This window comes from Ursus americanus, chromosome 25 (genome assembly GCF_024610735.1).
Source record: "Ursus americanus isolate L20-20 chromosome 25, mUrsAme1.1.p, whole genome shotgun sequence".
NCBI lineage: Eukaryota > Metazoa > Chordata > Mammalia > Carnivora > Ursidae > Ursus > Ursus americanus.
In genome coordinates, this window is record NC_142151.1 from 42192771 (window position 1) to 42220421 (window position 27651).

General features: G+C 39.7%; 1 protein-coding gene across 1 annotated transcript; it reads left to right on the plus strand.

Moving 5' to 3' along the window:
- The first annotated feature begins 723 nt into the window (after positions 1–723).
- TMPRSS12 (transmembrane serine protease 12) lies at positions 724–27157 on the plus strand. The gene is made up of 5 exons (XM_045800737.2): positions 724–1283; positions 1972–2167; positions 9122–9390; positions 24375–24517; positions 26906–27157. Exons 1-5 carry the CDS (start codon positions 872–874, stop codon positions 27155–27157), a joined length of 1272 nt encoding a protein of 423 aa, XP_045656693.2. The 5' UTR covers positions 724–871.
- The last annotated feature ends 494 nt before the right edge of the window (positions 27158–27651 follow it).

The window sequence follows — 27651 nt, forward strand, 5'->3', positions numbered from 1 at the left end:
TCTCTGCTAGCCAAGTTATAATGTTCTCTGGGTTAGAGGGCCAGGTCTCTCTCTCTCTCTCCTTTTTTTTTTTTTTTTTTTTAGAGGAGGGGTTAGGGTAGAGGATGAGGGAGAGAATCTTAAGCAGGAGCTACTCTCGGCCCAGAGCCCAAGGCGGGGCTCCATCTCACGACCCTGAGATTATGACCTGCGCAGAAAATGAGTTGTTTAACCCAGGGCCAGGTCTTAACACCCCTCTTGTGATGTGATATTTATTTCAACATGGGTGCATAGTGTGAGGTTAATACCTACTTGTTCAATGGATCCATTAACTGGAGCCACTTATCCGTGTCCTCCCCTCATAGTGTTTGGAATGTCAAAGGGCATCTCAGGGGTTCTGAGAGGAGCCAGGAAGAATTCATCTCTCAGGCTAGGGACTAAAGGCGGGGGTGGGGGGGGGGGGGGTGGGGGGGGGCAGCAAGAGCGAGCGAGCGAGAGCGAGAGAGCTAGAGCGCATGCAATCACATCAGTCAGCTTTCGTCCCTCACTTTACAGGTCCTTCAATTTGATTTTATCAGCTCACCCTGAGGTGATGGGTTGAAGACGAACTACTCCAAAACAATAACGAGGGGGATCTCTATCACAGAATCTGGGTTCCTCGGTGCCTATCTCATCTCAGGTCCCAACCTCTGCACTTGCTTTGTCTTCTGCTTTCTGTCTTCCCTCCCAGGTGCCTCGGTTTAGATGCCCTTACTTCTGGAAGCCTTCTGGGCCCTACAAATCTGAACTAGCAGGGCCCAGCGCCTCTGCAAGCCCCTCCCAGCTTTACTGGACGAGCCTGTGGATCTGGCCCATTAAGGAGCACTCAGACGCTGGCCGGCGCATCTGTCCAATGAGTGGACGCCAACGCGAATATGGAGACAGGCCACACGCATCCGGGCCACGCAGCCGGCCTCCGGGGCCCCCGCCCCCACGCCCCTGGCTCCTCTGCGTGCTTGGCCCTCCCGGCCCACGCGCCGGGCCTCACATCTCGTCGCCTAGGCCGCGACTCGCGGCCCAGGGGCGGCCAATGCCCGCCGCCATCTTGCCCTCCAGGAGTTCCCAAATGGGGCTGCGGCTCCTGAGCGCCGCGCTGCTGCTCGTGGGGAGCGCTCTCCCCGACTCCGGACGCGCCTCGCTGCCCGGAAGGACTGGGCGCGGCTCCTGGCGGGAGCAGGCCGGTGTACTCGGGTGGCGGGCGGCCGCGCGCGGCAGGTGGAAGGCGCTCCAGGCCCTGGAGGAGGGAGCGAAGGCCACAGAGGGCAGTATCCGTTCATTCCCTTCTTTGAACAGCCTCCCGTGCGTGCTCCCCACTTCTGTAGTGTTTGAATTTGGGGCCCTCCTTTTCTGCTGCCCCAACTGCCTTGAAAATGTTCAGACCTACGCAGTCCGATTAATTATGACAGTGTAGTCGTCGTAGCAAAAATGCCATACGCTCGTGGAGCGCAGCTCTGTGTGCTCAAAACATTCAGAGGTTTGTCATTCCCGTTTTAAAGATTAATAGTTAAGTGGAATTCAGAGTTGAAAAGGCTGGTAGGTGACCTTGTCCTACTACACTTGAGAAAAATTCACCCAACACGTCAGATGGCGAATATTAGAACTTGCAGCTCTTCATTCACCAGTCCCAGGCTCTTAATTACCATTTTGCACAGGGAACAATGTGATACCTGGTCAGAGAAACTGATCTCATTTTTATATTTTGGGGGAATTGAGTTTTAAATTTAACAAACTGTGTTGATTTAATGCCTTTCTATTTATAGTAACCATTTAAGGCATGCTTGTCTTAACTCTCCTTTAAGATTTTTTTTTTCTCAAGATATGGCATGCCTTAGGTATCCAGATTGCTTTATCTGTTTTTTAAATAGGAATCTAAAAGATTTTATTAGTTTGTTAAGATTAGGAATACATATCATTAGATGTTCAGTACAAATAATATATGATTTTTATTTTTAGATTGTGGGACAGCACCACTTGCAGATGCACTGGAAGGGTCTCGGATAATAGGGGGCACAACAGCTCAAACTGGCGCATGGCCATGGGTAGTTAGCCTGCAGATTCAATCAGGCAAAATTCTTGCTCATATATGTGGGGGAAGCTTAGTGAAGAATAAGTGGGTCCTCACAGCTGCCCACTGCACTAAGGACACTAGGTATGTATTCAGAACACAACTCCTATTTTATTCTCTTGGGGGGTATTTTGAAGTAGTAGAGGACCGTTTGATTTCAGCCATGTTCAGTTAAGCTGTGTGTTTACTAGTAGCCATAATGCTTCACACTCGCACACTATTTGTTGAAATGAATCCTATAAATCAGAGGTCAACACACTTTCTGTAAAGATAGTAAAAATTTTAAGGACTCGGTCACAATGACTCAGCCCTGCCACTATAAAACCAAAGTGGCCATAGACAATACAATTGAATAAGTGTGCTGTGACCCAATAAAACTTTTTTTATGAACACTGAAATTCGAACAAAATACTATTTTTTTGGTTTTTTTCCCCAGACATCTAGGAATATAAAAAACTTTTTTTTTTTTCCCTGCTCATGGGCTATACAAAAAGAGGAAAGAGGTCAGATTTGGCCTATGGGTTAGGATTTGTCAGACTGTGGTTTAAATAATGACGATTGTCTTTAGCTTTTAAAATTACTATATTGTAACCATGTGTTTTTCTTTCTCATCATTGGATCATGAGTTTTTTGGGGTTTTTTTGAAACATTTTATTTATTTATTGGAGAGAGAGCGTGCGTGTGTGTGCGCACGAGCAGGGGGAGAGGGAGAGGCAGACAAGACACTGAGTAGGGAGCTGGATGAGGGGCTTGATCCCAGGATCCCAAGCTCATGACCTGAGCTGAAGGCAGATGCTTAACTGACTGAGCCACCCAGGTGCCCCTGGATCACTAGTTTTTAAAAACTAGGGCTCCATGTTTTATTTTGTTTTGCTCGGACTAATATAGGACTTGGCCTACTTAATAGAAAACATAATAAATGTTTATTGATTCTATGGATGATGTCAGTCTTAGAAAAATAGGATTTGCCACAGTTAGAATAGAACTTTATGACCCTCCTAACCATTTAATACAAAGCTCTAAGAAAATCCTTGGGAAACCATGGTACCTGTCATACAATTTCCCTTTAGTCTTTAATTTTGAAGAGAACAGCTCTCTTGGAGAAGAATGAAAAGTCTTTAAGAGGAACTAACAACTTCAAAATTCAATTGAGGGCAACTGGCCTGATGGGGTACATAATATGGTTTTAGTCTGCATACTACATTTTTTTAAGTAAGCTCTACGTCCGACATGGGGCTTGAACTCATGACCCTGAGACCAAGAGCTTCATGATCTACCAACTGTGAGAGCCAAGGGCCCCTGTACACTACATTTTTCAAACATGCATTTCAGTTCCATAAACTGACCTTCTGAGAAACAGAAGTAGAAAAATAATAAGATACTAAGGTACCAAGGGTACCAAAAGAGAGGTAGAAGAAAAGTTTCAGAGTTAGAAATAAATTATGTTCTTTCAGGGGTGTTTTACGACACTTGTATAGCATGCTATTATTTTTTTAGGCAGAGTCCATATCCAGCATAGGGTTTGAACTCATGACCCCAAGATCAAGAGCCCACACTCTACTGACTGAGCCAGCCAGATACCCTTAACATGCTATCTTCATTTTATTTTAAGATTTTATTTATTTGAGAGAGAGAGAAAGAGAACGCACAGAGGGAGAAGCAGACTCCCTGCTGAGCAGAGAGCTTGATCCCAGGACCCTGCGATCATGACCTAAGCCAAAGGCAGATGCTTAACCGACTGAGCCAGCCAGGCCTCCCAACATGCGATCTTTAAAAACTGCTTTTCAATAGCTTTCAAACCTTAAATTGAGGGAGGAAAGGCCTGCTTGGTATGGTTTGAAGATTCTTGGGAAAGCTCTTCTTGCCTATTAAGTCCTGATGTTGTGCTTTAACTGGTCAAGTCCTTTGACACAATAGGAAGAACTATGAGTTTGAGGAGACCTGTATCCTAGTCTTCCCCCGACACTCTGGTGCTGTGGCTTTAAGGAAGATTCCAAAACCTACAAGATGTAGGACCTTGGTCAAATAACATATCTTTGTTATATTGTCATAGAATCTTAGCATTCAAAGAGGCATTTTAAAGGTCTGGTTCAATCCTCTGTCCTGTATACGAATCCTTCTTACAATATTGAAGTAAGGGGTTGTCTAGTCTAAAATAATACTGCTTCAATTTATTAAGCCAGGCATTTTTTTCATACATAATTTCCACTAATCTTCACAACCACTCTTTGCTATAGGTAGACCCTGAGATTAAAGCATTCTTTTTTTTTTTTTTTTTAAGATTTCGTTTATTGGTCAGAAAGGGAGAGAGAGCACAAGCAGGGGGAGGGGCAGAGGCAGAAGCAGGCTCCCCACTGAGCAAGGAGCCCGATGTGGGACTCAATCCCAGGACTCTGGGATCATGACCTGAGCTGAAGGCAGACACGTAACTGACTGAGCCACCCAGGCGTCCCAGACTCAAGCATCCTTAAGTACCTTGCTCCTGGCTGGAGAGGAGCAAAATCAGGGATCAAATCCAGGTTTGCCAGAATGCAAACCCACACATATAACCAAAGCTATACCATATGGCTCTCTACTTGAAGCAACTCTTGTGATGACGGACTGCTACCTTGGGAAGAATCTCATTTCATTTTCAGACAGCTTTAATTCTTAGGAAGTTTTTCTTATGTTGAAATAAGTGTCTTGGTTTTTTGGTCTTGGTCTTTGGTCTCTTGCTTTCTGAAGCCATATATATGTAACCCAATTCCTCTTCCAAGCATTTGAAGATAATGTCATATTCCACTTAACATTTCTCAAGACTAAATCTTATTGATATTTTCACTCCTTTACTCAACATTTACTGAGTGTACGTTATATGCTAGGGACCGGTCTAGGTGCTGAAGCAGTAGACATTACTGAGGCATATTCTCTACTTTTCAGGAGCGTCCTCCTGTCAGAGGACTAACTTTGCCACATTCTGCTGCAGTCCCCCTCATTTCCTAAACCTTGCACCATCACCTATACCTTTTTCCTTCTTAGAACAACCATTTATCAAAGACTTGCTCTGAGATTAGGTACTAAGGATGTTACATATAATTCTGTGTTTAAAAAAAAAAAAAAAAAAGCCCTGGGCGCCTGGGCAGCTCAGTCGGTTAAGCATCTGCCTTCGGCTCAGGTCATGATTCCAGGGTCTTGGGGTTGAGCCCCGCATTGGGCTCCCTGCTCAGCAGTGAGTCTGTTTCTCCCTCTCCTTCTGCCCCTCCACCTGCTTGTGCTCACTCTCTCTTTCTCTCTCTCAAATAAATAAATAAATAAATAAATAAATAAATAAATAAATAAAATCTTAAAAAGAAAACAAGCCCTCCCAGTAACTCCCTGAGATAGCTATTACCATTTGTTTTACACTTGAGGAATCCAGAGATGAGGGAGATGTGGTCGCTTGCCCAAGATCGCACTGCTGTTAAATAGCAGCCCCCTGACCTAAACCTGGTTCCTCAACCTGTGCTGTTGCATTATGCCTCATTGTCTCTAGTTTTTTTCAATCTTCTCTCTGGTTTCTTCCCTACAACCTTCAAACATGTTTTGGTCACTCCATCGTTATTTAAAAACCCAAGCAACCGATCAACAAACCCTACCATTTCTTTTCTTCCCTTCTCTTTGAGAGACTCCCTTTTGCTTCATCTGCATTGACTTATAAAATGCCAATTGCGGTCTGATTTCTGTGCTCAGAACACACTATTCAAGATCCACGTCCATGCCAAACCCAATGACCGCTTCTCAGTTCCCATCCTGTTTGATCTTTATAACATGTGGCAGAGTCGACCACTGTTCTTGAAACTATCTCTCTTCTTGATTTCTAAGTCACCTCTCTCTAATTTTCTCCTTTTCCTTGATGAGTCTTTGTCATCATCTAAATGGCAACCTTTCCCACTCTTATCCTCTTGCCTTATCATCTGTACTCTCTCCTAGGGATGTCTCATCTACTTCTGTTTCAGCCATCACCATGTGCTGGAAACTGCCAAGTCTCTCCAGCTGAGTCATATTTCCAGCTCCCTACATTTATACTGGAGTCACAGTCTCCACAAGTTGGAAAATCAATTTAAAAATCTTTCCTCTAATCCTGTTCCTTCTCTATTCTTCCAGATAATGGCATCACCAACAGCTCCTTCACCTAGGGAATTAGTTCTCTCTGTGCAGTAGCTCTTAAATTTGTTTCCTCTGTCTCCCAGGGCTCCACACGATTAGAAAAACTTACACTATTACACTTACACTACTTATTCTTACACTACTACTATTATAACTATCCTAATGAGTGTAAAGTGGTATCTCACTGTGGTTTTGATTTGCAATTCTCTAATGACTAGAGATGTTAAGCATCTTTCCATGTGCTTATTGGCCATTTGTATAACTTCTCTGAATCCTTTGCCCATTTTTAATTAGGATTCAAATCCTTTGCCCATTTTGAATTGGGATTTTTGTTGAGATGTAGGAATGCTTTTTATATTCTTGATATCAACCCCTTATCAAATATATAATCTGATTTTTTTTTTCATTCTGTGGGTTGTCTTTTCATTCTCTTGGTAATGTCCTTTGATTCACAGAGTTTTTAATTTTGAAGAAGTCCTATCTATCTATCTATTTATTTATTTATGATTACCTGTGTTTTTGGTGTCATATCCAAAAAATCATTGCCAAATCCAATATCATAAAGGTTTTCTCCAGTGTTTCCCTCTAAGTGTTTTTTATTTTATTATTTTTTTAAGATTTTATTTATTTATTTATTTATTTATTTATTTATTTATTTATTTATTTATCAGAGACAGAGCACAAGCAGGGGGAGTGGCAGGTAGAGGGAGAATCAGGCTCTCTGCTGAGCAAGGAGCCTGATGTGGGACTTGATCCCAGGACCCTGGGATCATGACCTGAGCCAAAGGCTGATGTTTAACCAACTGAGCTACCCAGGCATCCCTTGTCTTACTTTTATATTTAGGCCTTTATCTATTTTGAGTTAATTTTTGCATATGGTGTAAGGTAAGTGTTCAACTTCATTCTTTTGCATGTACATATACAATTTTGCCGGCACAATTTGTTGAAAAAGCCTGTCCTTTCCCCACTGAATTGTCTTGACACTTTTGTTGAAAATCACTTGAGCCCATATACAAGGTTGTATTTCTGGGCTCTCTATCCTTTTCCTTTGGGGGGGGTGTGTGTGTATCTGCCAGTACTACACTGTTTTGATTACTATAAATTTGCTGTAGTTTTGAAGTTTGGAAATTTGAGTCCTCCAACTACATTCTTATTTTTCAAGATTATTTTGGCTATTTGGTGTCCCTTGACATTCTGTATGAATTTAGGATGGATTTTCCTATTTCTCCAAAAGATATCATTGGGATTTTTATAGGGATTGAATTGAATCTGTAGATCGCCTTGGGTAGTATTGTCATCTTAACAATACTAAGCCTTCCAATCCATGAACATGGGATGTCTTTCCATTTATTCATGTCTTCTTTAATTTCAGCAATGTTTTGCAGTGTTCAGTGTATACAGCCTGTCTTTTAATCTTATGGCCTGATATAAATTAAAGTAAATAAGGAATATAAGTAGACTAAGTTTGGAAAAGAAAAGAAAGATCATTATTTCAAAGTAGCTTAAGGCAGTGATTTCTTTTTATACAAAATAGAACTACAGCTTTAAATTTTTTTTGTAAACTTTCTAGAGGTCACCTAATCCAGTTTTAAGATAGCTAAATGTCTTCTATTTCCTTAGGAGAAATTCTAGGAAGCAGAATTGCCAAGTAAAATACAGTGCAACTTGGGGCACCTAGGTGGCTCAGTCAGTTGAGCGTCCAACTCTTGGTTTTGGCTTGGGTCATGATCTCGGGGTCCTGAGATCAAGTCCTGAGTTGGGCTCTGCACTCAGCAGGGAGTCTGCTAGCGATTCTCTGTCTCCCTCTGCCCACCCCAGATAAATAAATCTTTAAAAAAATACAATGCAACTTTTATAGACTATTGATACACGCTGCTAACATACCCATCTGTTTACACTTGCCACATGAGTTGAGAGTTCCTTTGTTTTTGTGACTGTTGTTTGTCCTGAGTATTATCATCAAACACACACACACACACACACACACACACACACACACTCACTCATAAACTTTGCCAATTTGAAGGATGAAAAGGAATTTCAGCATTTGTAAACAACAATGTATAAAGTAAAAGGTCCTCCTTCCTAATCCAATTCCAAATGTAACAACTATTAAATACTTAAGGTTTTAATTGTTGATTTTGACCTACAAAAGATTTTTTAGTTTGGTTTTTTACTTGTTCTTTGTTTTTTTAAGATTGTCAAGATCCATTAGTTGCTTCCTGTTTTATATTAATGATATCATTGCTATATATTCATCTACATTTTCTTTCTGGCTTAATTTTTATGATTCGCATGTTAATTTAATATCTAAATGTTTCATTCTAAAACTTCAAAATTTACAAAAGTAGAAGGAATAGTTTAGTGACCTCCCATATGCTATCACCCAGCTTCAAGTTGTCAACTCATGCCTGACCTTATTTCATCTTAATCTTCACCAACTCCTCCAATTTTTTGAAGCAAATCTCAGATATACCACTTTATGTATCTTTAAAAAAAGACTTTAAAGATTTTTATGTTAAAAAATATTTTACATTTAAACGTTTATCAAGTTTATTTTACTGTTCAATGTTTTTCAGAGATTTAATTTTATTTCACTTCTCAAACTAGTTAGTTAGCTAGGTGTCCCAATACCATTTATCAAATCATTCATTCTTCAGGCCCACTGGTAAGAAGTGCTACCTTCATCGTATATTAAAATCTCATGTACTCACATCTGTTTCAGACCCTCTGTCCCACTGATAGTTTTCTCCTTCCTCCATCATCTTTTGGTTTTTATTTGACGTGACTTCATGTACATGAAAGTAGGATTAAATTTGTTATTAATCTAACATGAGAACAACAAAAACTAGGAGATTAAGAATATTTACTTAGTTAAATAACACGTTTATAACAACATTTATTCTCTTTCAGAGACCCTTTAATGTGGAGAGCTGTGATTGGAACTAATAGTATAAAAAGGCGTCATCCACAGTCCAAGAAGATAAAAGTTAAAGCAATCATTATCCATCCAGACTTCAACTTGGAAACCTATGTAAACGATATTGCCCTGTTTCATTTAAGAAAAGCAGTGAAGTATAATGACTATATTCAGCCTATTTGTCTGCCTTTTGATGTTTTCCAAAAACTGGACCAAAACACAAAGTGTTTTATAAGCGGCTGGGGAAGAACAGAAGAGGGAGGTAATTATAGTCTGAATTTTATTTATACATTTTCCCTAATTATTGGAGAGGGTGAACGCTTTTATGTCTTCATCACTTTATATCATGAATTTGAGCAATAGGTCTTTATAAACCATTGAAAAGGAAATGTCTTTTTTTCTTGTATTTTTTCTTCCTTGTAGGAAAGAGAAAATTATCTTCCAAAGCAGAAATAGAGACTTTCTCTAGTTATGCATGCTAAGATACTTGAACCTGTAAACATTCTCAGAGAGGATGATGGTTCTAAGTGTCTTTGTAGTTTCTGAGACTCATAGATGATAGAGCTAGCTCTGTAAGAGGATTGCTTATCATAAATAATAAGCTTCTGGCTGTAAGGAATCAAATTAAGTGTCCTTTTAATTTAATACCCTGTTTACTATCAAACAGGTTGAGTGCTATTTTCTTTAGTGCACAAATGAGCACTAATTACTGATTGGTTGAACTATTATGAATTATGAACAAATAAATGTAGAAAATAGTCTCTGCCTTGGTACTAAAAACAGTTACCTTTTGGGAGCATTTACCATGTTTTAGGTCATTTTCTAAATATATTATTTTATCTTATCTTCAAAATATTCCTAATTGGAAGTTTATGTCATTATTCCCATTTAACAGACCAGGAATTGTGGATCTTAGAGGCTGAGGAGCTAGGACACAAATCCAGGTCTTCTTTGTTCCACAGCCTGAATATCTAAGTACTGCATTAAGTATGAACTGTTCTTGACGGAATCAAAATTTAGTTAGTGATCTGTGAGATCAAGTGCTGAGACTAGAGAAATTAGCCATTTAAATATATGTAGAGGGGCGCCTGGGTGACTCAGCTGATTGGGGATCCAACTCTTGATTTTGGTTTGGGTCATGATCTCAGGGTCCCCGATGGAGCCCTGCATCTGTCTCCCCACTGAGTAGGAAGTCTGCTTGGGATTCTCTCTCTCTCTCTCTCTCTCTCTGTCTCTCTCTCCCTCTGACCTTCCCCCTCCTGTCTCTAGGATGGATGAATAAATCTTAAAAATAGGTGTAGATTAGGGGCACCTGGCTGGCTCAGTCTGAAAAACATGCAACTCTTGATCTTGGGGTTGTGAATTCGAGACCCATGTTGGGTGTAGAGATTACACACATACACACATACATTAACTTAAAAAAAACAACAACCCAACTTTTAAATAATTAAATAAATGTAGATTATTTAGATATGATACAGATAAATGTATGAAAGATCTGTGAATTATTATTTTTCTTTTTTTCCTCTATGAATACTGTTTAAACAAGTTAAGAAAGCAACATGTGTAGGGAAAAGAGTATGGGCTTTAGAATCACAGACCTGAGTGTGGATCTCAGCCCTGCAACATACTAGCAGAATGACGTGGGCAAGTTATTGACCCCTTAACAACAATTAGAACAACAATGATCAGAGTAGCTTGCATTTATTCAGGGCTAGGTACGTAATGCTAAGCACCCTTAATGCATTTCTCATTTAATGCCTCCACTAACACCATGAGAAGTACTATGACATGGATAAATAAACAGATTTAAACAGGCTGAGTGAGGGACGCCTGGGTGGCTCAATCGGTTAAGCATCTGCCTTCAGCTCAGGTCATGAACCCAGGGTCCTGGAATCAAGTCTTGCATCAGGCTCCCTGCTCCACAGGGAGCCAGCTTCTCCCTCTGCCTGCTGTTCCCCTGCTTGTGCTCTCTCTCTCTTTCTGACAAATAAATCTAAATAAATAAATATATAAATAAGTACGTATGTATGTAAGTAAAAAAATAAATACAATAAAGAGATTAAGTAAGCCACCCAAAGTCACACAGCTAAGTGAGGAGTAAAACTTCAATTCCAGATTGGCCTGCCTCAAAACTCATGTTTCCACCGTATCATCTTTCACACTGTCCTACATTATCATGATCTGTAAGATGAGAGCGGTAATACCTGTCAGAGAGCTGTTTTAAGGATTAAGTTGGCTCCCCAGCAACTTGGTAGATTACATGCACACACCTACCTTCCCAGTGAAAACTATTTTTAAAATTTTTTTAAAAGATTTTATTTAATTAATTTATTTATTTTTTAAAAAGATTTTACTTCTTTATTTGAGAGAGAGAGAGAGACAGCCAGCGAGAGAGGGAACACAAGCAGGGGGAGTGGGAGACGAAGAAGCAGGCTCCCAGCGGAGGAGCCCCATGCGGGGCTCGATCCCAGAACGCCGGGATCACGCCCTGAGCCGAAAGCAGATGCTTAACGACTTAGCCACCCAGGCGCCCCTAAAGATTTTATTTGTCAGAGAGAGGGCACATACAAGCAAAGGGAGTGGCAGACAGAGGGAGAAGCAGGCTTCCCGCTGAGCAAGGAGCCCCATGCGGGACTTGATTCCAGGACTCTGGGATCATGCCCTGAGCCAAAGGCAGACACTTAACCAACTGAGCCCCCCAGGCGCCCCCCAGTGAAAACAATTAAGAGAGAAAACACATAGGTCAAGGGCTGAATGTGAAGATGGGAACTTAGATAACGGAAGCACTGAAGTTGTCTTTTATCATGAGGGTATTTGCCAGTGGTAACACTGAATGTGAATTTCTGTGGTCCCATGGGCCCTGAGAGGGTCGAAGAACAAAGCCTGCTCGAGTGTGGGGGAAGATTCCCAAAGCTGGAGCCAGAGCGCTGACCTGAGTCAGACTCATGACCCAGCATAGAGTTCATCTATACATAGTTCACTTAAAATATGATATAGGAAGGTGAAAAATAAAAGGATGGGTAAAGGTACATCACGGCCAAATTAATCAAAAGAAAACTGGAATGGCTACGTAATATCAGATAAAGTAGATTTAAGAGCAAATAAAACTACTAGGGACAGTGAGGAACAGAACAACGATATAAATGTAAACCCACAAAGAGACATGGCGGTCCTAAATCTGCACGCACTAAACACCAGAATACAGTTTCTCTCGCTTTTTTTTTTAAGATTTATTTTGCACACACGTGAGTGGGGGTGGGGCAGAGAGAGAGACTCCTAAGCCGACTTTGTGCGGAGCTCCAAGCCTGACACAGGACTCAGTCCCAGGACCCTGAGATCATGACCTGAGCCGAAACCAAGAGTTGGACGCTTAACCAGCTGTGCCACCCAGGCGCCCCGAGATATCGTTTCTTAAAAACACACACATGTACATACATTTATGATATGACCCGGCAATCACACTCCTGGGCATTTATCCCAGAGAAATGAAAACATATTTCCACACAAAAACCAATTTGCAAATGTTCATAAAAGCTTTATTTGCAGCGTCCAAAAACTGGGAAAAACTAAATGTCCTTCATTAGGTGAATGATTAAACAGATGGTAGTATATCCTTAACCCAGAATGATACTTACCAGTTAACAGGAATTAACTATTGATACGTGCATCAACGTACATTATGCTGAGTGGGGAAAAAAAGCCATTTTCAAAAGACACATACGATTCCATTTATATACCATTCTCAAAATGACAAAATTATAGAGATAGGGAACGAATTACTGGTTGCTAGGTGTAAGAAGGCTAGATAGCTTGAAGATCTTTGTGATGGTGAAATAGTTCCCTGTCTTAATTGTGGAGGTAATTATAAGAATATAGCCATACAACACAGTGGCCCGAACTACACAAACACACGTTGTACCAATGTCAGTTTCTGGATTTTGATACTGTCCTTTAGTTACACAGATGTAACCATTGCAGGAAACAGGACAAAGAGTCCGCAGGACCTCACTGTCCTACCTTTGCAACTTCCTGTGACTATGATTATTTTGAAATGAAGTTTATTTTTTTTAAAAGAACAAGATATAACCAAAGCATCCTCAACACCCACCCCCACCTCCAGGATTTCTAGGAAAACTGCTTAATTGAAGGGGGAAAAGGCAGAAAATTTCCCAGAAAACATGTAATTACAAATACCACTCATATGGAGTTGCTGCCCCAAATCGCTCTGAATAGAAAGACTCAAGCTTAGGATTTAGTTGAAATAGGTCATGGACTGTTAAGGTCTCCAGGTGGCTGAGAGAATCAAATGCACATCATTTGTATAGAAACTGAATTTCACCTAAGACCTCAAAAGAATTCCACCTGATAAAGTTTCAATGAGAATGGATTATAATTTTAAAAACCACTAAACACCAAAGCAAATAAGGCATTAGGAGTAAGAGCCAGCAGAAACAATAAACATCCAAAAAAGACCTGCAAAAAGGTATTTAATATATTATAAGAAATAAAAGATGTGCTTAAAAATATGAATAAAAAGGAGCTATGAAAAAGAACCAAACAATGATAATAATTAAAAAATATAATAATTGAGGGGCACCTGGGTGGCTCAGTCAGTTAAGTGTCTGACTCTTGATTTCAGCTCAGGTCATGATCTCAGGGTTGTGAGATCGAGCCCCATGTCAGGATCCACACTGGATGTGGAACCTCTTTAAGATTCTCTCTCTCCCTCTGCCCCTCCCCCTCAGCTCGTGTGTGTGCTCTCTCTCTAAAAACAAAAAAAAAAAGTTAATAAAAATATGATAATTGAAATAAACTCAATGGACTAAATTAGTACCAAGCCAGAAAATACTTAGGATTCCCACAGATTGAAATCAACCAAATATCAGCTCACAATCAAAGATCACCAAACATATTAGGAGAAAAACCATAATAATGAAAGTCAACAGAAATAAAACAACAGATCCCCCAAGGATCTCCAATATTAATATTTTAGGTATAGAATACAAAATAATTATATGTAAATTGTTTGAGGAAATTAAAAAGTAGAATTAGAAATAAGCAATAGACTATCTAGAATGACCAGGCAGACGTAAAAGAGAACCAGGGGTGCCTGGGTGGCTCGGTGCATAAACGTCTGACTCTTGATTTCATGATCTCAGGGTTGTGAGATCAAGCCCTGTGTCGGGGTCCATGCTGGTTGTGGAGCCTACTTGGGATTCTCTCTCTCCCTCTCCTTCTGGTCCTCCCCCCCCCCAAAAAAGAGAGAGAGAGAGAGAGAGAACCAAATAGGATCTTTAAAAATGAAAAAACGTAACTGCTCAAGTTTGTAACTCACTAGGTGAATTCAGTGTCATACTAGACTCAGCTGAAGAGAAAATTTGTGAGCCAGAAGCTGTGTCTCAACAAACTGCCTAGACTGTGGCACAGAGGAATAAAAGGAGAGGTTATGACAGAAAGCAAAGTAGAAGAAGGATGGAATAAGAGAGTCAAATATACATCTAATGAGAGTGCTAGCAAGAACAAATGGAGAGAATGAGGACAGGCAATCTTCACTGGATTGGGGTTGAAATTTTTCTGTAACTGAGAGAAAACATGAACCCAGATATCCATGAGCAAAATGGATATTCCCATACAAATGGATATCCAAAACAAAACGTAATTCCTTTACACACACTGTAATGAAGTTGTAGAAAGAAAAAAGTGGTGTGAATACAGCCAGAAACAAAACTAAAATCCTTACAAAATAACTACAGATTGGCTTTCAGAAAACTTCGCAATCGCAATAATGACAGTCAAAATACAATGAACTATCCCGGTCAAAATACTGAGAAAATAAATGAACCTTCAACTGTGTACCCAGCTAAGCTATCACTGGAGAGTAAGAGTGAACTAGAACTGACTTTACCACCAATAATCTTTCACCAAAGGAAAGAGGAAATGTATCAGAAAGAAAGAGAACGACGCCAAAAGGGAGGTACGTAATGCAGAAGTGAGCAAATAACTAACCATATAGGTAAATATCGTACACAGCAGTGGTTCTCAGCTAAGGACAGTTTTGTCCCCAGGCGACATGTGGTCCTGTCTGGAGAAAACTGTGTTTGTCCCTACTAGGCGGGGTGTACGTATGCCACCGGCATCTTCGCGGGCAGAAGCCAGGAATACTGCTCATCGTCCTCAGTGCACAGGGGGAGTGCTCTCACCCTCCACAACGAAGAATTATTGGCCTACAAGGTCAATAGCGCTGAGATTGGGAAACCTCAGAACACAATAAAAATAATGTATAATTCATGGAATTTAAAAAAATAGATACTTAAATATAGGGGAGGAGCTGTATTTCAGAATGGTGATCAGAGTTAAAGTAGTCTCAGGTCTGTGTATTATTCAGAAGTGTTAAGATACTGATTAACATTAGATTGAAGCATGAATGGTCAAATTTGAATAATAGACATAGGGGATATAACTTGGAATGGAATAAGAAACATATGGAATAAGAAAATAAAGAAAAAAAATCTTTTTTTTTTCCCAAGGGCTTAGAGATAACCTCCCAGGAGCTGAGGTCACATGTCAGACTTATTTTTTTTTAATGATTTTTTATTATATTATGTTAGTCACCATACAGTACATCCCCGGTTTCCGATGTAAGGCTCGATGATTCATTAGTTGCGTATAACACCCAGTGCACCATGCAATACGTGCCCTCCTTACTACCCATCACCGGTCTATCCCATTCCCCCACCCCCCTCCCCTATGAGGCCCTCAGTTTGTTTCTCATAGTCCATAGTCTCTCATGCTTCATTCCCCCTTCTGATTACCCCCCCTTTCTTTATCCCTTTCTTCCCCTACTGATCATCCTAGTTCTTATTTTCCATAGATGAGAGAAGTCATATGATAGTTGTCTTTCTCTGCTTGACTTATTTCACTTAGCATTATCTCCTCCAATGCCGTCCATGTTGCAGCAAATGTTGAGAATTCGTTCTTTCTGATAGCTGAGTAATATTCCATTGTATATATGGACCACAACTTCTTAATCCAGTCATCTGTTGAAGGGCATCTCGGCTCCTTCCACGATTTAGCTATTGTGGACATTGCTGCTATGAACATTGGGGTGCATATGGCCCTTCTCTTCACTACGTCTGTATTAAAGAAAAAATCTTAATTAAAAAATCAAGAAAGGAGAAATAAGCTTAGGAAAAGTGAGAAAAATAGAAAGTATAAAATAAGACCATAGAAACAAACCCACATATACCCATAATCCCAATAAATGTTAATGGACTAAACCACTAGTTAAAAGACAGAAAATCAGATTAGGGAGTAGGAAATCCAGCTTACCTAGAGAGATACCTAAAATGTAAGGATATAGAAGGACTGAAGTACAACAATAGTAAAGAAACATATCAAGTAAATTAAGAGAAAGCTAGTATCACTATGCAAATTGCAGACAAAATAGACTGTAAGACAAAATATATCAAGTAAATTAAAATGAAAAGAAAGCTAGTACCACTATGCAAATTGCAGACAAAATAGACTGTAAGACAAAACAGACTTTAAGACAAAAGGATAAAAAAGATCATTTCTATTTAGAAAAGTTTCAACTCACCAAGAAGATAGAATAATTCTAGACTTCTGAGCCTAATAAGTAGGACCCAGATAATATTAAAGAAAAATAGAATTGTACAGCAATTATTATAACTCCTCCTTGATAATAGAGAATTTAATACAACTCCCTTTTTATTGTTAGCATATCATATAAAAACTTAGTAAAGATTTGGAATATTTGAACAACAAAATTAGCCAGCTTGATTTAACAGCCAAATGAGTACATTAAAAAATTCAGAGGCTTTTCTCTTTTGAAGTGCAGGTGGAATCTTTTAAAAATTGACCACTCGGGGTACCCAGGTGGCTCAGTTGGTTAAGCGTCCAACCCTTGGTTTTTGGCTCAGGTCATAATCCCATGGGTTATGAGATCAAGCCCCAAGTCAAGCTCCTCACTCACTGGGGAGTCTGCTTGAAGATTCTCCCCCTCTGCCCCTCCCCCCACTTGCACAGCTACACGCTCTCTCTCAAATAAATCAATCTTAAAAAAAATCGACTGCTTATTAGGCCATAAAACAAAACTCCAAGTTCAAAGATAGGTAATGTACAAACTGTGAACTCTGATTATGATTCATTTACAAATAATAAAAGGGGTGGGAATTTTGGCTACAACGGCATGGGGAGGCTGGCACAACCTCTTCCCCAAATAAATATAAGCTGGACAAAATCATCAAAAGCGACCATTTCAGGGTCCTGGAAATCAACCAAAGTATATAACAACTTGAGGAACATTGATCATACACAGCTATAAATTTGGGTAAAAAGATGACTCTGCAGCTTTCTTGCTCGTGGGTGCTCCCAACTCCCCTGTCGCATCAGTCAGTACGTAGTTCTCCCAAGGCCATGAAGAGCAGAGCGTTGTTGCCAGAGGAGGTGAACTCTGGTTGGAAGAGCAGTTGAAAATCCAGGCTAGCAGCACTGTCAGTAAAAGTAGTGGACTCAGCAGCAAGAGACAAATGGGGAAAATCCACAGCGCTGCTGGCCTGGGATTATAGTCCTAGAAAGAGCCGGCAGTAAGACAGCCAGAAATTTGACAGAAAAATCCCCCAAATGAGAGAGCTGCAGAATGGCTCAACAAGATCCCCAGACATTCTTGGCTTACTGGAAACCACACATGTATGGGGAAAACCCAAGAGAACTCACAAAAAGGTGAAAGTTAAGGTTGATTTGAACACTGACTGAAGGGCCCTGGGTGGCTCAGTCGGTTAAGCATCCCACTTTTGATTTCAGCTCAGGTGGTCATCTCAGGGTTGGGAGATCAAGCCCTGAGTCAGGCTCTGTCCTGGGCGTGGAGCCCGCTTGAGATTCTCTCTCTCCCTCTCCTCTGCCCCTCCCCCACCTCTAAAAATTAAAACAAAAAACTGACTGAACTTGTTAAATGCATTCTCCAACCCCCACACACATTCATTCACCAACAGTCCAAATCATTGGCTGACCACTAAACTACGCAGGTACCCAGGTAAGCCCTACGAAGCTGCGCTGAAGGTAAAAATCACTGTTAAATTAAAACGCTGAGCAGAGACGTCAACAGTCACATACCCTAGGGGACACAGACTGTATAATTTAAGTCCAGGCAAGTTACTTTCAAGAATGACAACAACATTGTTGAGGACGGAATCCAAATCCAGAGTTGTTACAATATAGTATCTAAACTGCTCCATTTTCAACAAAAATATAAGACGTGCAAAAACTCCCCCCCAAACCATCACTTATACTGGGGGTGGGAGGGCTGGTCATTAGAAACTGACTCTGAATAGACTCAAATGTTGAATTTAGCAGATAAAGACTTCAAAGAAGCTCTTTAAATATGCATAATAAAGAAACTATTGTTCAAATAATTAAAGGAAAATGTGATAAAAAGGATTTATCCAATAGGGAATATGTGCGGAGAAATAGTCAATTTTAAAAAGAACTGAATAGAAATTCTAGATATTCGAAGTGGCACAAGAAAGAATCAGTGAACTAAAACAGCAATAGAAGTGACCTAATCTGAAGAACATAGAAAAAAATACTGAAGTGAAACGAACGCACGCAGAGTCCTGTGGCACAACATCAAGTGTACCAACGTGTGTGTAATGGGATTTCTGGAAGGGGGAAGAAAGAAAACGGGTAAGAAAAAATATTCAAAGAAAATATGGCTCCAAACTCCCTAAATTTCATAAAAATCAATTTTTAAGAGCTCAATAAATACCCAATTAAGGTTTTTAAAAAAGGGGATGCCTGGGTGGCTCAGTCAGTTGAGCGTCTGCCTTCAACTCAAGGTCATGATCCTGGGGTCCTGGGATCGAGCCCTGTGTCAGGCTCCCAGCTCAGCGGGGAGTCTGCTTCTCCCTCTCCCTCTGCCTCTCTCCCTGCTTGTGCTCTGGCTCTCTCTCTCAAATAATAAAATCTTTTAGAAAAATGAGAGTGATCCATACCTATACTTATTGTAGTCAACAAAAATTGTGCAAGGTCTATACACTGGAGACTGCAAAATATTACATAAAGAAATTAAAGACCACCTAAAAGATGAATGCCGTAGTACATTTGTGTATTGTGAGATTCGGTATTGTTAATCAGACAGTTACCTTGATTGACCTATATGTTCAATGCAATCCCTATCAGGATCCCAGCAAGATTTTTTTATACAAATTGACAAGCTTATATGAAAAGGCAAAGGACCTAAAGTAGCCAAAATTGTTTTAGAAAACAACAAAGTTGAGGGAGTTACTCTAATTTCAAAATATACTATAAAACTATAGCCTCAAGACAGTATGGTATTGGTTTGTTTAATGAGAGCACAGAGATCAATAGAACACAATAGAATCAAAAGAAGAAGAACCTACCTTATACTTATGGCCAACTGATTAATACAAAATTTCTAGAAAAGGCAAACCTATAGTGACAGAAACCATCAGTCTTTTTTTTTTTTTTCTTTTTTTTCTGAGAGAGAGTGAGCAAGAGAGAAGGAGGGGCAGAGGGAGAGAGAGAATCCTAAGCAGGCTCCATGTCCAGCACAGAGCCTGATGTGGGGCTCATCTCATGACCCTGAGATCATGACCTGAGCCAAAATCAAGATTCAGATGCTTAACCAACTAAACCACCCAGGCACCCCTGAATTAGTAATTATTGTTTTCAAAAATAAAACATCAGAATTCAGAACAACTGAACCTTACCTTAATTACCACAGATAGTTTAAATCTTATATGAATACTTCCAAAGAATCCAAAAAGAGGGAACACACCCCAACTCGGCGTATGATTCCCAAGTCGAGTATAGTACAAGAAAGGCCAATATTATGAATGCAGACATTCCATACACATTAGCACACCACATCTATCAAGAGTAGTGTAAATAGAATTCAACATAATCGAGATGAGTTATCTAAGGAATTTAAGGGTGGCTTAATGTTCAAAGTCTCTTAATGTAGTTTACCTCATTAACTGATCAAAGGATTTTTTTTTAAATTATCTCAATAGGCGCAGAAGCAGCCCTGTTAAAAACATAACAGTCGAGACATGGAAGTGAACTTCCTGAACCTGATTAAGGTTATCCACCTCCAGGCTACAGTAAACATTATTACAGAAAAACATTTCTCTTAAAATCAGGAACAATTTCTCCCACCATCACTACTTTTATCAGTATTGTAGGAGAGGTTCTAGCAAGTTCAGTAACACTAGAAAAAGATGCAAAAACATGTTAAGACTCAGGTAATAACAGGGGCGCCTGGGTGGCACAGCGGTTAAGCGTCTGCCTTCGGCTCAGGGCGTGATCCCGGCCTTATGGGATCAAGCCCCGCATCAGGCTCCTCCGCTGGGAGCCTGCTTCTTCCTCTCCCACTCCCCCTGCTTGTGTTCCCTCTCTCGCTGGCTGTCTCTATCTCTGTCAAATAAATAAATAAAATCTTTAAAAAAAAAAAAGACTCAGGTAATAAGAAAACACCCGTTATTCACAGGTGATGTGACTATCTGCAATAAACAATCTATAATACATTGGAATGAAGAGAGTCTAGTAAAATGTCCAGATATAAAACCAAAATCTATTTCATTTTTATACACTATCCATAGTTAGGAAATGTAACTTTCAAAGATAACAGATGTCACACCCACAAGGATGTCTATAACCAAAAGTTAGGAACAAGTGTTGACAAGGGTGTGGGGAAATTGGAACACTTACGTGTGGCTGGTGGGAATGTAAAATGGCACGGGTGTTTTGGAATACAGTTTGGTAGCTCCTTAAAAATGAAACATATAGTTACCGTACGATTCAGAAATTCCACGCTTAGGTATACACCCAAGAGAAATGAAAACATATGTCCACACAAAAACCTGTACTCAAATGCTCATAGGAGCATTATTCGAAATAGCAAAAACAAAAAATAAAACCAAAGATCCATCAACTGCTAAATGGATAAACAAAATGTAGTATATTCATACAATGGAGTATTACCTAGCTGTTAAAAGGAATGAAGTACTAATACGTGCTACAATATGAGGCTAAGTGAAATAAGCTCGACCTAACAGCCGCCATATTGTCTGATCACATTTATATGATGAAATGTCCAGAATGGGCAAATCATAGAGACAGAAAGTGACTTAAAGGAATTAAACTATAGACAATGAAATTAAACTATAAAACAATAACAGAAAGATAGTTGGAAAATCCAATAATACGTGGAGATTAAACATGAATTAGTTAATAGTATTGTACCAATGTTAAATTTCCTGATCTTGATAAATGTACTGTGGTTATGTAAGAAAACATCCTTGTTCTTAAGAAATATACACTAAAGTATTTACTGATAGAGGAGTACAATGTCTGCCATTTACTCTCAAATGATTCAGAAAAAAAATTTTTTTTAAAGATTTTATTTATTTATTTGACAGAGATAGAGACAGCCAGTGAAAGAGGGAACACAAGCAGGGGGAGTGGGAGAGGAAGAAGCAGGCTCATAGCTGAAGAGCCTGATGTGGGGCTCAATCCCATAACGCCGGGATCACGCCCTGAGCCGAAGGCAGGCACTTAACCACTATGCCACCCAGGTGCCACCAGAAAAATTTATATACACACACACAGAGTACAAATGACAATGCAAGTGTGACAAAAAGTCGACAGTTGTTGAATCTGAGTAAAAGGTATTTTACAGTTCCTTGTACTACTCCTGCTTTTTCTCTATAATTTTGAAATTATATCTAAATGAAAAGTTCCCAAAATAATCACAGAATAAAAAAAAAAAGTTAACAGGGGGCACCTGTTAACCTTGGCTCAGTAAGTGAAGCATCTTACTCCCCCTTTTTTTTTTTTAAAGATTTTATTTATTTATTCGACAGAGATAGAGACAGCCAGCGAGAGAGGGAACACAAGCAGGGGGAGTGGGAGAGGAAGAAGCAGGCTTATAGCAGAGGAGCCTGATGTGGGGCTCGATCCCATAACGCCAGGATCACGCCCTGAGCCGAAGGCAGATGCTTAACCGCTGTGCCACCCAGGCGCCCCAAAGTATCTGACTCTTGATTCCGGGTCAGGTATGATCTCAGGGTCATGAGACTGTGCCCCACGTCAGGCTCCACGCACAGCAGGGAGTCTGCTCGAGATTCTCCCTCTGCCTCTCCCTCTCCCCCCGCCCCCTCTAAAATACATACATAAATAAATCTTTTTAAGAAACAGTTAACAGATGAAACAAAAATACTAAAGAATCTATAGGAAGTGGGCATATGGTTGTTTACCGAGAAATTCTTTTATCTTTGCTTTTGTTTGAAATTTTTCATAATAAAATGTTGGAGAAGAAAGTTAACAAATTAAATGTACAATAATACCAAACTGATTAGGTAGGTAAGCACAATCTAACAAGAGATCGCAGGCCTTTTATGGGCAAGGTCCTACAACATTTTTAAGACATTAAAGCGCACCTAAGGAATGGAACGGCATACGTCATGCTTGAATAGGGCAACTCACTGTCATAAAGATGGCAATTCTATCTGAAAAACTGAAAACAAAACAAAACAACAACAAAACAGGGAATGATAGACCCTAACATGTGTTTTGAGGCAATTAAAAAGCTCATTCTAAAAGACCCAAGAACAGCCAGACACTCCTTGAGAAGAAAAATATGTTAGAGGAGTTGCCATCCAGAAATCAAAGTTTATTTTAAAGCTGTAGTAATTAGTCTCTGTTATATTTGTGCAAGGATATTCTAAGTCACCAGGTGAACAGAATAGAAGACCAGACATCTGTTTCTCGGCTGTCTTATTCACTTTGAAAATCTCTAGTTATTGTTAATAGTCTTGCACCAATGCCTGCTAGTATTAGTATTGTTTAGACTCATAAATTGGGTGGTAGGTTCACAGGCGTTATTATATTCTGTAACTTACATGTGACAAATATTCTGTTATATGCAGCCAGTGTTACTTCAATTACTTTTAAATAAAGCGTAGAAATGTGGCTGGCCTCAAAGAAGCCTCTATCTAGGGATCTGAATGTCATCGGGACATATTTCATTTCTATTTCCTGTGCCTATTCTTTCTGCATATAGACCATTTTCTGGGGCTGCCTGTCATCAGAAAGTTCAAATTTGGCTGCAGCTGCTTTGAACTTAGAACTAAGCAGTCACGTGACGACAGTGAAAAAAGGTTTTCCTCCGGCAGCTCCAGTTAAAGCAGTGCTAGGGAAGCATTCCGATTGGCTAGACTCACACTTAACCAAATACAACACAACACAACACAACACAACACAACACAATACGTACTCCTAGACCAACCGGTGTCCTAGGAGAACGGAATTCTCAGAATGGAACAGTTAGATCACTGGCCCACCTACGGCCAAGGGGACAATGGGGAAGGATGCAGGGCACACAGAATACTTGGGCACCGCATGTGAGGACAGCAGCTCTGGGGCTGATACTATCAGAGGCTGCCGTTACAGAAGCTTTTCTACAGACAAATCTTAAAATGATCTGTCCTTTAATAGTCCCTGAAGAATTGCCCTGTATTTTCCTCTTTGCAGTAACAAAGAGCCACTTATGTTCAGGAATTAACAGAGAAGTGAAGGGAGTGTATGATTTAAAAACCCGTTTTGTTTTCACGTAGACCATGCTTCAAAACTTAGCATTCTTAGGAAATTGAATAAAAATTATTCACAACGTAGAACCGAAGACGGATCTCAGCATTTACCTCCTTGGCCCTTGACAATTTTTTTACAGCTTTATTTTGTAAAAAGTATAGGTCCTTGGGGCGCCTGGGCGGTGCAGTTGGTTGGGCGTCCAACTCTTGGTTTCCACTGGGGTGGTGATCCCAAGGCGGTGGGAGGGAGCCCTGCGAGGGCTCTGCGCTCAGCGGGGCGTGTGCCTGAGACACTCTCTCCCTCTGCCCCTCCCACCCCACGAGTAAAGGAATAAATCTCAAAAAAGTATAGATCCTTTTGAGAGACCTTCAAGGAATAGAGGAAAGCAAAGATAACCAACATTACCTGAAATCCCGACTATCTAGAGATAATGGTCATTAACATTTGACGACCATTCTTCCAGTCTTCCTAGGCATACGTGCACCGATGGATACGGTTTTATGTAATTGTTGAGCCACCTGGGGAAGAAAATCTATTCCACGCGAACATTTGCTATGACTGTCAAAATGGCTGCTCTCTGAAATCGCTCACTGGTGTTTTTGTTGTTGTTCACAGGTAATGTTACGGATGTGTTACAGGAAGCAAAAGTGCATTATATCTCTCGAAAGATGTGTGATTCTGAGCAGAGTTATGGGAACATGATTCCTAATACTTCATTTTGTGCAGGTGATGAAGATGGGATTTTTGATACTTGCCGGGTAAGACCAAATAATTTTCCTTTGAAATATTTTCTAAAGCTAGAAAGAAACTTCAACAAGGCCTTTGATCACTTTCAGAAGTCTTAATTATCAAGTTTACAAGTATTGCACTTTTTCCCCCTCCTTTTTAACTACGTTCTAACAATCCAAATCCTCTTGCTTTCCTGATACCCTGGTTTCGTGGTTAACTTGAGACAAATTTGCCTTGGATTCTTCTTTTTTTTATTACTACCTTTATTGAGGTATAATTTACATATATGCAATTCACCCATTTAAAGTGTACAACTCAATGGATTTTTAGTGTATTGACAGAGCAGTGGGACCATCATCGTAATCTAATTTTAGAACACTTTTGTCAACCCAAAAAGAAGGCTCTACCCATGAATCACTCCCCATTCTCCTCCCACCTGCCCCTAGACCTAGGCAACCACTAATCCCTATAGATTTGCCTAGTCTGGAAATTTCATGTGAATAGAATCATTCAATATGTAGTCTTTTGTGATTGGCTCCTTTCACTTAGCATAATGCTTCCAAGGTTCATCCATACTGTAGCATGGATTACTACTTTATTCATGTTATTGACAGTAATATTCCATTGTATGGATGTGCCTCATTTTATATCTATTCATTAGCTGATGGATATTTGAGCTAGTTCCACTTTTTAACCATTATGAATGTTGAGTATATATTTTTTTATGTGTAGGCAGGTTTTTGGTTCTCTTGGAAATTCCACCTAGGACTGGAATTGCTGGGTCGATGTTTAACATTTTGAAGAACTGCCGAACTCCATCCCAGAGTGGCTGCAGTATTTTACATTCCCACCAGCAATATGAAGGCTCCAATTTCCCCACATCCTGGTCTGCACTTGTCTTTTTAATCTGAGCCATCCTGTGGGTATGACGTGGTATTTCATTGTGGTTTTAATTTGTGTTCCCCGGTGACTAATGATGTGGAGCCTTTTTTCATGTAATTATTGGCCAGCCATTTGTAGATCTTTGGAGAAATGTCTATTCAGACCCTTTGCCCATTTTTAAATTGAGTTATTTATCTTCTTATTGTTGAGTATTAGCATTTTTTTATAGATTCTAGATACCAGTCCTTTACCAGATATATGGTTAGCAAATATTTTCTCCCATTCTGTGGTCTCTCTTTTCATTTCCCTGATGTTACCATTTGTAGCACAGAAGTTGTTTTATTTTTGTGAAGTCAATTTATCTTTTGGTTTTGTCTCTTGTGCTTTTTGAATCTATATTTCTCTTTTCCTCACTACTTCTGAATATATCAGCACTTCACTCGCGAGCAGTACCCCATACTCTAACCTTGTCCTACTCATTCTGGTTTCTGTAATCCAGGGTTTATCTTCCCAGTGTCCTTTTCCTTAAAAATTCTGCTGAGTAAAACAGTAGAGAATCTAATTGAGTTGCATTCATAAGCAAAACATCGTCGTTATCAAAAAAATAACTATGCGGGGCACCTGGGTGGCGCAGTCGTTAAGCGGCTGCCTTTGGCTCAGGGCGTGATCCTGGAGTTCTGGGATCGAGCCCCACATCAGGCTTCTGCGCTAGGAGCCTGCTTCTTCCTCTCCCATTCCCCCTGCCTGTGTTCCCTCTCTCGCTGGCTGTCTCTGTCAAATAAATACATAAAAAATCTTAAAAAAAAACCAAAAAACTATGCAATGCCTACCTTATATAGAGAAACTGAAAACACCTTAGAAATGCAGTCCTTAATCTTCAGGTGCTGAAACTGTTATCTCAAAGTCCTTGTTTTCAGTGAGTAACAGTCCTTAGTAATAGTGTTTTGGTGCACTGACCATCTTGCATAAACCAGGATGGACATCTGTGATTTGTAATAGAATTGAGAGCCCTAGCCATTTATTCCTGCTACCCCGCGCCAGCCAACGTTAACACTTAGAAAGACGCCACCCGTTGCGAGATGCTGGTTTACTCCTCTCCTCTAGTTTGCAAACCACGCACACGCCTTAAAGAATCCTTTATCCATCTTAAAGCTACGCTTTTCATATAAAACATTAAGCAACAGAAGTATCCTACTGGTGTTTACAGTATTTTGCACATTATTTCCTAAATTATATTTCTCCTGAGTAATTGTACTAAAAAATCCAAACAATGTGATTTATACAATTCTGGTTCAAAACCATGCAGATAGTTTATTCACCAGCTTTATGGCTCCTCTAAATATCAGGCCAGACTGAATGCCTCCTGTCTGAGTTGGAATATAAAACTGAAAATCTATGGATCTTTATAACTTGAAGGTATATTAAAAATGTGTATTTATATAAATGTATGATTAATGTGATTAATTTATTCCAGCTTTACTGTTGTTTAAAGATTGCTAGAAGCAACTAACCCTATTTGGGGACTTTTTTAATAGGGCGATAGTGGTGGACCATTAATGTGCTACTTACCAGAACATAAACGATTTTTTGTAATGGGAATTACCAGTTACGGATATGGCTGTGGTCGAAAAAATTTTCCTGGTGTCTATTGTGGGCCATCCTTCTACCAACAGTGGCTGACGGATCACCTCTACCGGGCAAGCAATACCGGCATATTTAACATAAATATTCTACTCGGACAGGTCCTTGTAGCCTCGGGTTCTGTTGTCTTACTAGCAATTCCATAATGAAATTCTGAAGAATCTTTGTTTTGCATTGTGTCCCTCTCCATGTTCTATATAATGAATATCGTTTATCCTTTGGGCAAGTAATTGCCCACTTTACAGTCCTCATGTGAACGTTTTTTGGAACAAAAGGATTGTGACATATTAAATATGTGGTTATAAATTTGGCACTGAATCACATGCTTCTTTGATATATTTTGATGATTTTTTATGTTATAATCATAATTTCACATTTGGAATATCTTCCTAGAGTTTGTATAGAATATTCAGTTATTAAATATATACCTTACATATAAATGCCAAATAATAAAGAGTTTATAATTAAAATGAAAGCTGTTCTTCTGTTAAGTTAATCAAAACCATGTCCTTTTAAGTTAGATTTTATTTAAAGCCATTTATTTGATATATATTTTTTAATTATCTTCTTTCTGGTTCCAAAGTATACTTGGAGAAAGAGTATTTGCTATTTTTAAAACTCTAATTGAAACAATTTATGC